The 12765-nt window shown below is 35.4% G+C and overlaps 2 protein-coding genes across 3 annotated transcripts in view; one reads left to right on the forward strand and one right to left on the reverse strand.

Moving 5' to 3' along the window:
- LOC149780097 (PRELI domain containing protein 3B-like) overlaps window positions 1-9292 on the reverse strand; it is a 34757-nt gene extending 25465 nt beyond the window's left edge. For both annotated transcript variants that reach the window (XM_089936857.1, XM_089936858.1), the window contains exon 1: window positions 9159-9292. In XM_089936857.1, the coding sequence (XP_089792983.1) occupies window positions 9159-9190 (32 nt within the window). In that variant the 5' untranslated portion in view covers window positions 9191-9292. The remainder of the gene's footprint in view (window positions 1-9158) is intronic.
- Window positions 9293-9570: 278 nt separating this feature from the next.
- Window positions 9571-12765, forward strand: part of LOC149780098 (axonemal central pair apparatus protein HYDIN-like) — a 240483-nt gene continuing 237288 nt past the window's right edge. Inside the window, exon 1 of the mRNA XM_089936859.1 lies at window positions 9571-9687. The gene's annotated coding sequence lies outside the window, so the exon portion shown is untranslated. The remainder of the gene's footprint in view (window positions 9688-12765) is intronic.

Raw genomic sequence — 12765 nt, forward strand, 5'->3', positions numbered from 1 at the left:
GGTATGCTTATAGTGTTTATATTTTCTACTGTAAACCAGACTGAAGTACATGTAGATTATTCCAGCACTTAGCCTAGCCTTACTGTTGCTACGACTCATATGTATGAGTAAAACCCAGTATCCCTATGAATGACCGTATTGTGAGAACAGAGACAGACACCACTGATCTTTATGTACTCATTTGTAACAACAACCCTTGAAAACTGTAACCATAAGTAACTCACAATTTTTTATGACAACTCGCTAGCCAAAGAATGCCAAACCACAGAGTTGGGGGGAGGGCAATGACAACTGGCAACATCGAATATATATAATAGGTTCATGTAACAATAAAAACTGACATTATTTGTTTCAACAATAATAAATACTTTCACTTATTATGCTGAAGGTTTTAATTATCAGGATTGTCCTGGGCTTCGCCAATGTAGCAAATTGTGATTTTTTTCCTTATCAGTGACAAAATATATCTGGCAACTTTTGGGTGATAGCCTTTTTGGCTGTTTAATTTGTACATACAATCAGGGATTTGGACTGGAAAGGAAGCCACAAACCTCGATGCACGATGCACTAGAATCTGTTACACAAACAAATCCTTGGACAAACACATCTTTACCGTGCATTGTTACATCATAATCATAATTTGAATTAGTTTTTTGGGGCACATGATACGTTTCTTCATTCCTTATGGTACATTACTGACAGGTTCTGACTCATGTAAGCTTCATTGGTGTGAACAGAGATCCTAGTTTGCTTGTTGAGAAAACATCTACAGCATTTAGCGATCATTCTTGGGATTTAGGATGCAATTCACTACAAGCAAAGCATGTAAAGCATGGCAAAAATGGAGTTCTTAACTCCTGATTGATGTTGATGTACTTTGTGAAGCTAGCCATAAGATTGGAGGTGGGGGGTGGATTTAATTCCTGAATGCATGAAATCAACTGTTGCATTATACGTCACTGATCTTACATTGCAAAGTACGATTAAAGGGTTTTAGTATTACAATATCATTAACTAAAGTTCCTTACAAAAATATTATTTGGAAAATAATATGTGTAATACAGATTTACTTAATACCTTATGTTTCTATTAATGTCAGGAAAGCAGATATTTTACATTTGATAATGCATTTATTTCAGGCGACAACAGTCACACCTATGCATTAATGGTGAAGTGGGATGCAAAGACCATGGAAGCAGTGCAAAACAATCAGGTAATGATTTATTTTGTAATATTATGGCTGTATTACTTGTTGTCAATAAAGTAATAACTATCCCATCTTTTTCAATTTTCACTGCCTATTACATTAATAGACTTGGAAAAGTATTCACTTGTTCTGGCAACATTTTTTGAAAATGGGTGACAAAATAATGATGTTTTAAAAGCCAGGACCATCCCTGATTACTTAGAATTTTTTCAAATAGCTATATTAAATAACACTGTAAATAATAATTAATAATCCAAACACAGGATACCCAGCGAAGTGGGGGATGAATAAAAGACAATATGAACACAAAACAGAAAAGAATTAACTTAAAACTTTAAACAAAAAACGCGGAATCTAACACACAGAAAGTGATACCCACGTGATGTCCGCGCAGGACAGGGTGCTTGCTGCTGATGCAATCAACTCTTCTGAATCTGAACTGATCCGAATATTGCTGAGTTACTTCAGTACAGATGCGTAGTTGACAATACAATGAAAGGGGTGGGTATGTATGTGCCAAATAGGCCTCTTGCCCACGCGTGGCATGCATTCAAGATATATAAGCACATTATTATTGTTATTTTACTTTTATGTTCTCGGCAATCATGACTCACGTCTAAGCTGAAAACGATAGTCAAACTGATTGCCAGTAAATAAATTGTTATTTTTAAAAGTAGATAGAAAATCAAGATTTTTGTGAAAAATACCGCCATATGATAGTCTACTTGTTATTTTCTGAACTTGCAAATGACTTTTCCACTTGCAAATTGCGAGTGGGATTTTCGAGGGTTGTTGAAATGTAAAGATTGTTCTGAAGAAAGAAAAAAAACATAAAAAGAACAAAACAACCCCCCTAAAAAAACAAAGAAGACAGGGCCTGGCTACCAGTTTATATATAATGAGAGATGGTACACAGCATGTAACAAAGGCTAATGTATATGTTGTGAATTGCCATTGTTGCCAATTTAGGGTGTTATAAAGGAAAAGTAAATCAGAAATGATTTCATATGCTAATAAAAGGCCAAACTGATGTATAAAGTATCCAGAAAAGCCATTCCTAAGCAATAGCTTTCACCAAAGAGATGCTGATGGTACTCCCGAATTTAAGGTCCATAAGAAGTAATTACATTATATCAAGGCCAAAGAAGGAATTGTTTAAAAAAAAGTTTTCAATATACTGGTCCACTGGTATAGAACAAAAATTCCAGTGACATAAAGCAGGCTCCTAGCATTTCTTCTTTTCATAATGAATTGTCTTAAATGGATGAAATCTTTAGAAAACTTAACAGTTCTAATTAAAAAAAAATACCACCTGCTTTTCTGTAATTTTGCATTCTTTTCCTAGTTGAATTTTTCAATGCAGGATTATATTTTATAAATGTTTATGTTCTCACAGGTACCTGTGCTTGTGTTCCAAGGTTGATACTTTGAATTTTAAAATTACTTAATTATTTAGGGTCAAACCAGATTCTTCACATCCTGGTGTATATACTGCATATATCGTACATAACAGATAGAAGGCATCAAGGTAGATTGAGTTACCTTCTCTAAATAAAGTCTTTATTATTATTTATTATAACACATGTAGTTGTGATCTTCAAATGTAAAATCTCATCAACAGGTTATTGTTACTACTCCAAATGTAAATATATCTATTTTGCTATATAATTTTGTTTTCAAATGGATGCATACATTATTTTAACATGAACTATTAACGAAGAATAGAATATATGTAAAGCTGTACAATTAATCAGCCATACTCATAATAGGGACGATTACTGGAACAATCGGTATAATCGGTATCGGCAGAAATAATCCGTGCCAATGTAAACAAATTTCCAAAATATAAATTAAATCATAACATTCATCCTGACATGGCTTGAATTTTAAATCAGATTTAAAAAGTGGAAATTAAGGAAAAACATTTGATTTGGGGGTTAATTGAAAGAGAGTATATTCTTAAAAGTAAATACTTTTTAACACGCTTGCTGTAAACTACAGCTGATTGTCTGCTCACAACAAATTATCAGTACCATTCATGCACTCATCCCAATCACAGCAGCCAACCAGCCAGTGAGGCCTCGTGTGGCTGTTGAACTTCCAGCATACACATTACAGGGATGGTCCTGGCTTTTAAAAAGTTGTCACCCAAAAAAATCACCAATCTCAATATTTTGTTGCCAATTTTCAAAAACTGTCGCCAGAATAAGTAGTGAATATTTTTCCAATACTATTAATGTAATAGGCAATGAAAATTGAAAATGATGGGATAGTTATTACTTTATTGACAACAAGCAATACAGCCATAATATTACAAAATAAATCATTACATGACTGTTTTGCACTACTTCCATGGTCTTTGCATTGCGCATCACTGTTAGTGCATAGGTCTAACTGTTGTCACCTGAAATAAATGCATTTTCAAATGTAAAATACAAACTTTCCTACAGTCTCCCTTTTTTTAATAGAAACATCAGGTATTAAGCAAATCTATATTATGTGAATTATTTTCCAAATAATAGTTTTGTAAGAAACTTTATTTAGATAATGACATGTTAATAATAAAACCCTATGATCGTACTTTGCAATGTTTTCTGACTGCAACAAATAATTACTTTTTTTGTTGTCCGAATACATATCAAATTCTTTAATTAGGTGTCCGAAAACATACAGGTGAAGATAGATTTATCCCCCACCCCTATCTGTAACGAAGTTACTGTTAGCTCCCATGACGACGTGCTGCCATGAAGTAAAACAAGTATTTTGTCAAGCACCACGGAAAGGATAATGAATGAAAATCAGGCATTACTTGCCTACTTTGTCTATGTGATACATGTCCATCCACCAGAAAACACAGCCATACATGTATTAAACCCACGAGTGTGTGAATATTTTCCAAAAGAACCGCCATATTACTAATCTTGCAATCCACAGTTTAACCCTCTGCTAATCAGTGATCATTAAAATCTACATTACAAACGCGTGCAAGCTTAATTTCTGTGTAATTAAGACATTAATGCAAACTAAATAAAAAGATTAGAAATACCGGTACATGTATGATGGCTAATCGTAGAGCACCAAGGGTGAGAGGCTCCTTATGGGGTGAGTGTTGTATGCACGCATAGGAAGGGTAAAAATAACAAGCAAGTTGCAATATACGAGTCGGCGTGATTAATATGTTGGTATTTTAAAAAAAAATAAAGGTGATCTATTTGTTGTGGTTCTCTCTTTTTTTTCCCACACCTAGCCGAAGGTAGCTTCAAAATGAGTAGAGCTTGCTGACTCAAAACAATCAACTGCTCAAAGATTGTTTCGATGTATGTCGGAGACTTCAAGGTGTCTACGTGATAATTATTAATAATAAACCTTGTGGGATTTCTTTGACAGGTGTGTTTGGAAATAAAATGCAGCCATCTGGATTTCATTAAAATAGCATACGATGTACCGAATATTTAGCACCCACAATCAATATTTAGCATCTACAAAGAGGTTTACTACCTGTAGAACAATAACTATGTTTAAACCTTGGTATATAATGCCTCAGGGATAAGGGGTTTCTTTTGTTGCACAATGCCAATGAATTTTACTAATCCATACCGACTCTCTGATGTATTGTTTAATGATATAAAGCAGGGGTCATGGTTTCTAATCAAAGCAATAACTGTCACACCTGTTTGAAGTGGTTTCATGTGTAACAATGTCTACACTGACAACCAATCATAGTTTTGTTAGCCAATCAAGCTATTAAAATAAAGTATAAATAAAATACCCACCACTATCAAAAGTTTATATATACTGGATAGCTGTCATTGTGAAACAATATTGTTAGTACCGTAATAATTTTGATGGTTAAGTTTATCATACGTTATGCAACAAGCGAGGAGGCACTGCCTAGTTTGTGGAGGGACTCTCCCTTGCCGAAATCGTTTCCAAAGAGGTCAGTAGGCTGTCCACAGAAGCAACCTCGAATTAATGATTCTGAGGATGCATCACAAAAAGAACCACCTATGAAGAAAGCTGCTCTAGATGACGAGTCTGATTATCTTGAACCCGAGAGTGCTCCACCAGTTTCTGTACGTGGTCACTATAAACATTATACATTAAAGCAAAAGCAGGATATCGTTAACAATGCAGACTGTTTGGGTATTAGACCTACAGCAGAAAAATTCAAGATTCCAAAATCCACGGTGAGTAAATGGATGAAAATGTACTTTTCTGCTGATCTGAACTTGAACGTTCATTTGCCTAAGTGTGGACGACCCATTTCATATGGACAAGCTATGGATGATAAGATAGCTCAATGGGTGCTCACTCAGTGTGACTTAACAAATTCCAGTCAGTGTTGAGGGAATATGTATATATGCCAAGGAGCTTGTCTCAACAGAATTTCCGGAGAGCAAATTCCATGCCAGTCATTCATGGGGAGAGTTTCATGAAAAGACATGATTTTGTGCTCAGAAGCAGGACCTCTCTTGCCAACGTTTACCCAAGGATTTGGAAGAAAAGATTGCTTTGTTCCACAAGTTTGTGATGGATAGACGCGAGGAGGACGAATTTGACAATAAGTTTATTATTAACATGGACGAGACACTGATGTTCTTTGATCTTGTGCGAGGGAAAATGGTGGATAAAGAAGGAACGAAAAGCATTCTAATTCGTGTAACTGGTGCGAAGATGAGACACATTACTGTTGTTTTAGCCGTTGCAGGTTCTGGCGATGTATTACCCCCAATGATTATTTTCAAGGGAAAGAGACAGCTAGATCTAAAGGCACCAAAAGGGTGGATTATCACAGTTCAAGAGAAAGCATGGATGGACGAAATGCTAATGCTGCAATGGACTGAAGAAATTTATTTGCCATTTTAGGAAGAGATTGGTCACTATTGGCTATGGACTCATTCCGGGGTCACTTCAATGACAATGTGAAGAAACAGTTGCAGCACGGAAATGTTGTGCCAGCAATAATACCAGGAGGCTGCACATCCAAATTGTAACCTCTTGATGTGAGCATCAATAAACCTGTCAAGAGCTACCTCCGCCGCAGCTGGACGGAATACATCAGGGATGCTACGAATGCATTAATATCATCTAATGAAAGCAGCAACGGACAGATCAAGACAGCCAGCAAACAGACTGTATTGGACTGGGTTGTAAATGCCATGGACACAATGAAGGAAAAGCGCACAATGTTAATTAAATCTTTCAAGGTGTGCGGCATCAGTATCAATCTGAGCGGAAGTGAAAATGCGCTGATCAGAAATGACAAACAATTAAACAATATGGATGATGATAATGATACAGAATTTGAGGGCTTTTTGCCTGAGGACCTAAAAAAGGCTATGGACAAGTGACTTGATATTGAATAATATATTTAAATATATTACGGTATTAAATCATATTTCTTTTCATTCTTTGACATTGCTACTTATTGTGTATGGCTTAATATAACAATGTTTATCTATCTGCATACATACATACATAAATATATGCACATGATTAAAAAATTTAAATTATATTAGTTCATGGAAGTTCAAGATCACGAGAAATAATTGGCTACCAAATGAAGCGAATTTTGTATCAGTTAAATTAACGGTAAACACGCTGTGAATTTTACAATAAAACAAAGCAGCAGATCTTCCTAGATTGTGTCCGAAAACATAAATTGTAGAAACAATTATAGCAGAGCAATGTCCGAAAACTTACAAGGCATTTAAATATTATATTTCCCCTCCAAAAACGGTGTCTGAAAACATACAGTAAATATGGTAAGTGACATAATGCGACAGTCGATTTCACACATGCAGGAATAAATGCCCCCCCCCCCCTTTATGGTTAGCTTCACAAAGTACATCTCCGTCAACCAGGAGTTCAGAAATTCATTTTTGCCACACTTTACCTGCTTTGCTTGTTAGTGAATTGCTTCCTAAATCTCATAGAATGATCACTATATGTGGCAGATTTTTACTCAACAAGCAAATTATGATCTCCATTCCCAAAAATGAAACTTACACAAGTCAACTTGACCTGGCATTACTGTACCATATATATAAGCATAGATTACCATTATTAAATTACGTGCCCCCAAAAAACTAATTCAGAATAAATATATTATTTAGTAAAGAGTTTTATTTGCATATACGAGTTAACAACAAGAAATAAGGTGGGATATAAAATGTGGATAATAGTTATCACATGTATGGTAGCTTGAGACAACATTTTAACTGTTAACATAAATCGGCACCCATTTTAGGCATTGTTAGTAATAAAAAAAACAGGGCATGGTTTACTTGTCAATCAAATGCTAGTGCTTTCACTAACTGTAGAACAGGCGATTTCTTGAAATAATTGGTCTTATAATCGGTATCGGGAATTTTAATAATAGGCTATATGCGGTATAGGCATAATAGGCAAAAAGTGACATTGCTGCAGCTTTAAATATATGTACAGTGATTGTAGTTAGTTTTCTTTAAACTATTATGAAACTGGATCTTGGAAACTGGTCTTTCTGTACAAACCTGTTATGAGACCACCTGTCTTGAGAGACCATGTTTTGTTGGCAGAAGAGGCGGTCTCTCATAAAAGGTTTTACAGTATATCAGTATTAAATTTTCAAACAATAAGTATCTGAGTAAATGTCAATTTTGTCATGTATACACAGGGGTCCCAAGTGGCTGAGTTGTCCAAAGCGCATACTGTTATGGATCACTGCCATCTCATTGCTGTCTGTGTGGGTTTGAGTCTTGGGCTCAGCCAATGTGGGTGTGAGAAAGCTTGCCGGCAGCTTCTCGTGGGTCGGTGATTCTTTCTGGGTTTTCATGGGTTCCTCATCCTCCATTAATTCTGGCCGCCATGTATAGCCTATCTCGTGCTGAAAAATGGTGTTAAACCCAATAACAACAACAATCATGTATACAAATTTATTCAAATTAAATAATAATTGTTGTTCTAAAGTTTACAACTGATATGGTTTATCCTGTATCTATTCAATCCTGATTGTTGAATGCTCTGCATCTTACATGTCATAAAAAAACCTTCCAGGCAAAAATTGTTGATCACTACGAACTTTTTACAACAGTTGCCAGGCATGAAAATGGGTCAAGGAGAGAGAGGATACAGTATGCATTTATTTTCAACACAAGCTGCTTTCATTGTGACATCATAGCATGCAACAGTGAACCTGGCTTGTACTGGATCATACCCTTAGGTTGTAACATAACAATGAATTTGCCATATATACTCTTCGTGTGTGTGTCTGTGTCACAGTGCACGTGTGTGTGTAAATGATGACCTTCCAAAGAAATAAGGACATATGAAAATCAAGATAAAGTGAATAATTCCCATTTAAAGGTATGTGTAATCAAATTCTGAAAAATGACACTCATTACTGTACAAGACGGTTCTGAACGCCAACATAATATGTAATTATACTATACATGACCACATTGACATACACTATTGATGATAGCGTTTAACTAGAAGTACAAATACGTAAACCATGGAATAAAATACGTGATATTATTGAATCTGCTTTTAAAAAAATACCGTCGGTTTTACCAAATTTCAGCTTACTTAAATAAAACGTTTGCGATTTGGGACGAAACTACCCGTGACCCGATAGCTATCAATCATCATGCCATTCCCTTTGAAAACTAGTTTAGTTGCGGTACAGGTGCATATAGTCACCGCCTATTTATTAGAAATCAAATTTAGTTATGGAGAGCTACTTTGTTGTTCCTGAAAAGCTATCATTCTGATTTTGTTTTAAAAAGAAAAGAAAAAGTTATCCTTCCGTCGCAAAGAACCTACATTTTACAACACTAACGCAAAACGACGGTACTACACTCAGTTTGCTAGGGTCTAACCGAGTTATGTTACACCCATGTGGTTAACTAATCTGAGCCAAAAAGATTATTAGTTTATATAAAATATCCGTTCATATCTCAACACTTACTGAAACGTATGTTCTGACGTCCAGATCTTCATCTTTTATTTGAGATTGTAATTAATTTCTTTTACGAAACTTTAGATTTTGGACGTAAGACGTATCGTCACCTTGCCATGCCAAATTGCAGCACAAGAAAGAAAATTACGCATAAAAGTAGTTCAGTTTATTAGAGTGAAACATACGCAGGATATAAAAATTTTAAGTTGTTCATGTTAATAAAATATAGAGAAAATAGAATAAGCATATGTGTCAAATGCAATAACAGATCTATTTCGAGAAAAGAAAATATAGTAAAAAACTAAAGACACTGCGCAGGAATTTTATATTGATTGGGAGAACAGTTTTGATTGGTCAATAACCAGCCGATTTATTTCTGCAGGCTAATCAAAATTTCATTGACAACATAACGTTTGGGCGACGAGCGTTATGGTAACCAAGACAAAATGGCGACGTCGCTTGTGAAGTCAATTCGGTGTCTCATTTAAAATTGCAAACCTTTGGATATATTGAAAGCTTTTGATAAACACAAAATCAGGTATGAGTAATAAAATATTGGATAAATGCATTTTAAAAGCACAATAACCGAAAACAATTGGCAAAAGTAATATGGTGTATTTGTAGTGACAAGGGACTGTGTTGTGACTTGAAAGCTTACGATAGGTGTACACAGTAGTGATCAGACAACACTGACTCCATGCCTTGATCAACTTGATCTTGTATTCAAGACATACGTAAGTCTTCTAACTTCGATTATTTAAATCCCTACTACCTTCACCAAAACAGCGTGGTAATGACAGAAGGCAGTTGTAAGTTGCGGATTAAAATCCATCAAAGGAAGATGATACAGTAATGTATGTTGGAAATTCATTTAAATTTAAAGAGCGGAGATAATTACTCCGTATAACCACTCATCCATCAGTTTTAATAGGTCGGAGATATTTTTGTTCATTTTTTTTTGCCCAATTGACAATGTCATTTTCAGATTATTGGTTAATGGTTAAGTTTCTTGAATCCTTAGTCCTAGATTCCTCAGACCCTCGCCACACCATGTTTTTATATTTGGACATTTATTTTGATGTATACATCCCAACATGAATGTTCAAATATCAAAATGGGATCACAAGGGTCAGAAGAAACTTGGATTATAGAATCCCATCAAGTCAGATGGTTTCCTGCCATTGTCTGCTGTACTGCTGATGCTTAGGATGTACTATAGTAAAGGTCATATGGGTCATATGGGTCATGTACGCATTTTTATTCATCTTAAAAATAAATTATTGTTTGAAATTGTAATGCTAGTTTTGGTTGATCAAAGTCTGTTTAGTTTTGATTCTTGAATGCTCTGCACATTAACTGCAAGAAACTTCAGATGAAAATTATAGATTGATTGCTGTGGACTTTTACAATGGTTGCCAGATACTAAACTGTGTCAAGAAAAGAGCATGTTAAGTATAATCATCAGAATATAGGGTAGTATGAATTTGTTTATCAGCATGCATAGCTTTTATTGTGACATCACAGCACGCACTATTCAGTCTGGATTGTACTTGATCACACCTTCACTACTTCAGGTTAATCTCATCCCAAAATGTCCGTGTACTGTAACATTGATTTTGTTGTACTTCTTCATTTTGTTGTACTTCACAAGGCATGTAAATAATGATGTTTCAGAGGAATATGGATGTATGTGGAGTCAAACAAAGTGAATAATTGCCATTTAAAGTTATGTAGAATCATATTCTAAAAAATTACATTCAGTACTGAAATAATCGGTGTTGAATACCTACATAACTGCATCTTTTTTACAATAAATAATGCCAATCTATATTTGCTTGAAGATGTTGATCGTGAGTGACTTACTTTAAAAGAATTTGTCCCAAAAGTCTGATAGTTAAAAAACAAAAATGTAATAGAGCACAATCATGTCTATTAACCCTTTACCTCATAGAGCATAGTTACAAAGTGCAGCACGCTATAAATAGAACGCTTGTTACCTGTTCGACTCCATACGCATAGGCCTGCCTGTTAACTGTTAAGCAGTGTAGTGTATGTTACGTTTAACAGCAATTTTAACCATTTTACATTTTTGGTACACATCTATTATGTGTGGAAAAATGTAAGAGTAAATTCCGATTGTTATAGCTATGTAATTATTTTTCACGGAAGAATTTTTTATGTATTTAAAATCTTGAGAGAACTTGTTCACCATCATATCAGTGAGGCCATGTGACCAACTGTAACCGCCATTTATCATACTTGAAATTCACAAGTTTTTTGTCTGCGTCTACATCACTAAGTCATCTGAATTTGATAATTTATAAAAACTAATTGGTGCCTACATCAATATCAGAGCCTTTACCTAAGTTATTGAATCTTTCATAGTTGTGATTCTAATGATGAAAACTTTGTAAGTACTGAATGAAATCCGCGACCTCCATTTTGGAGAGTGTTAATTACGACCCAGTCACTTTAAATAGCAAATATCAACCAGAGCATAAACAGTGACCACATGATCTGATGTAATTGTCATTCACAGGAATGAATGTAGTATCTAATAGGGGCTTTTCCCCGAAGGTGGCGCTATGAAAAACCGGCTAAAAATGGCTGATGTTTACAGCAGGTGTCAAAAGGCGCTTCCATGCGAATGGAGTAGAGGCATCCAAGGGCACTTGCATGAGGTAAAGGGTTAAGACAGTTGGAGGAAACTGGGCTTTTGCTAATTAATCATCATACATTTTGTTTGATATGCAAATGCTGTCATGGTTAGAAGAATAAAGATAGTCTTTTTATTAAATAGATAAATGGATAGGTAGATAAGGGTTTTGGAAAAGGCTATAGATTTGAGAGAGAGGGAGATATTTTTTAGTGAAAAACCTTGAACTGAAAAATTAAACAGGCAAGAACATAACTGTTCTGGTATGATCACTACATCCTGACGAAATGGTCTTTCCATCTCAACTGTGATAGCATTGGCAGAATTTAAATTCTTGGAATATTTGCCTGTGTGTGAACTTCAGTGTATAGGACTCTGTCCTGCGATCTTATCCTCATCAGTTTCCTGATGCAGGCCATGCAAAAATATTTCAGCTTCTTGGCATGGTATCTGAACACGGTCCATGTCTTGTAAGTGTACAGCAGGGTCGGCAACACACTGGCTTTGAAGACCGTAAGTTTTGTTTGTAGACTGATAGCATTTTGCATGTAGTCTGCCACATATATTTTAGCAGTTCTATGTTGGTCATCAATGTGGAGATAACTGAACTTGTGCCATGAAGATTTTGCCATTTACTGTGATGGTTGGATCTACATAAGGCTCTCCTGATACAGGCTGGTGCATCACCTCTGTCTTCTTGATACATATTGTGAGACCAAAATTGTCACAAGCTGAAGAGAAATGGCCCATTCTCTCATGCATATTAGACTTAGATTTGGCATCCAGGGAACAGTTATTGGCAAATAGAAGATCACAGTCACCTCCTGTAATTTTATCTGCATCTCTAGTCTCCTCATATTGAAGAGCTTCCCATCAGTCTAATAGGTGATGTCGGTCGCAGTGTGACAATCATGGAAGGCATAAGTAAATATGGCAGAGAACATCACACTGAAGAGGGAT

Source organism: Sinohyriopsis cumingii, chromosome 16 (assembly GCF_028554795.1).
Source record: "Sinohyriopsis cumingii isolate HCF-2022 chromosome 16, ASM2855479v2, whole genome shotgun sequence".
Lineage (NCBI taxonomy): Eukaryota > Metazoa > Mollusca > Bivalvia > Unionida > Unionidae > Sinohyriopsis > Sinohyriopsis cumingii.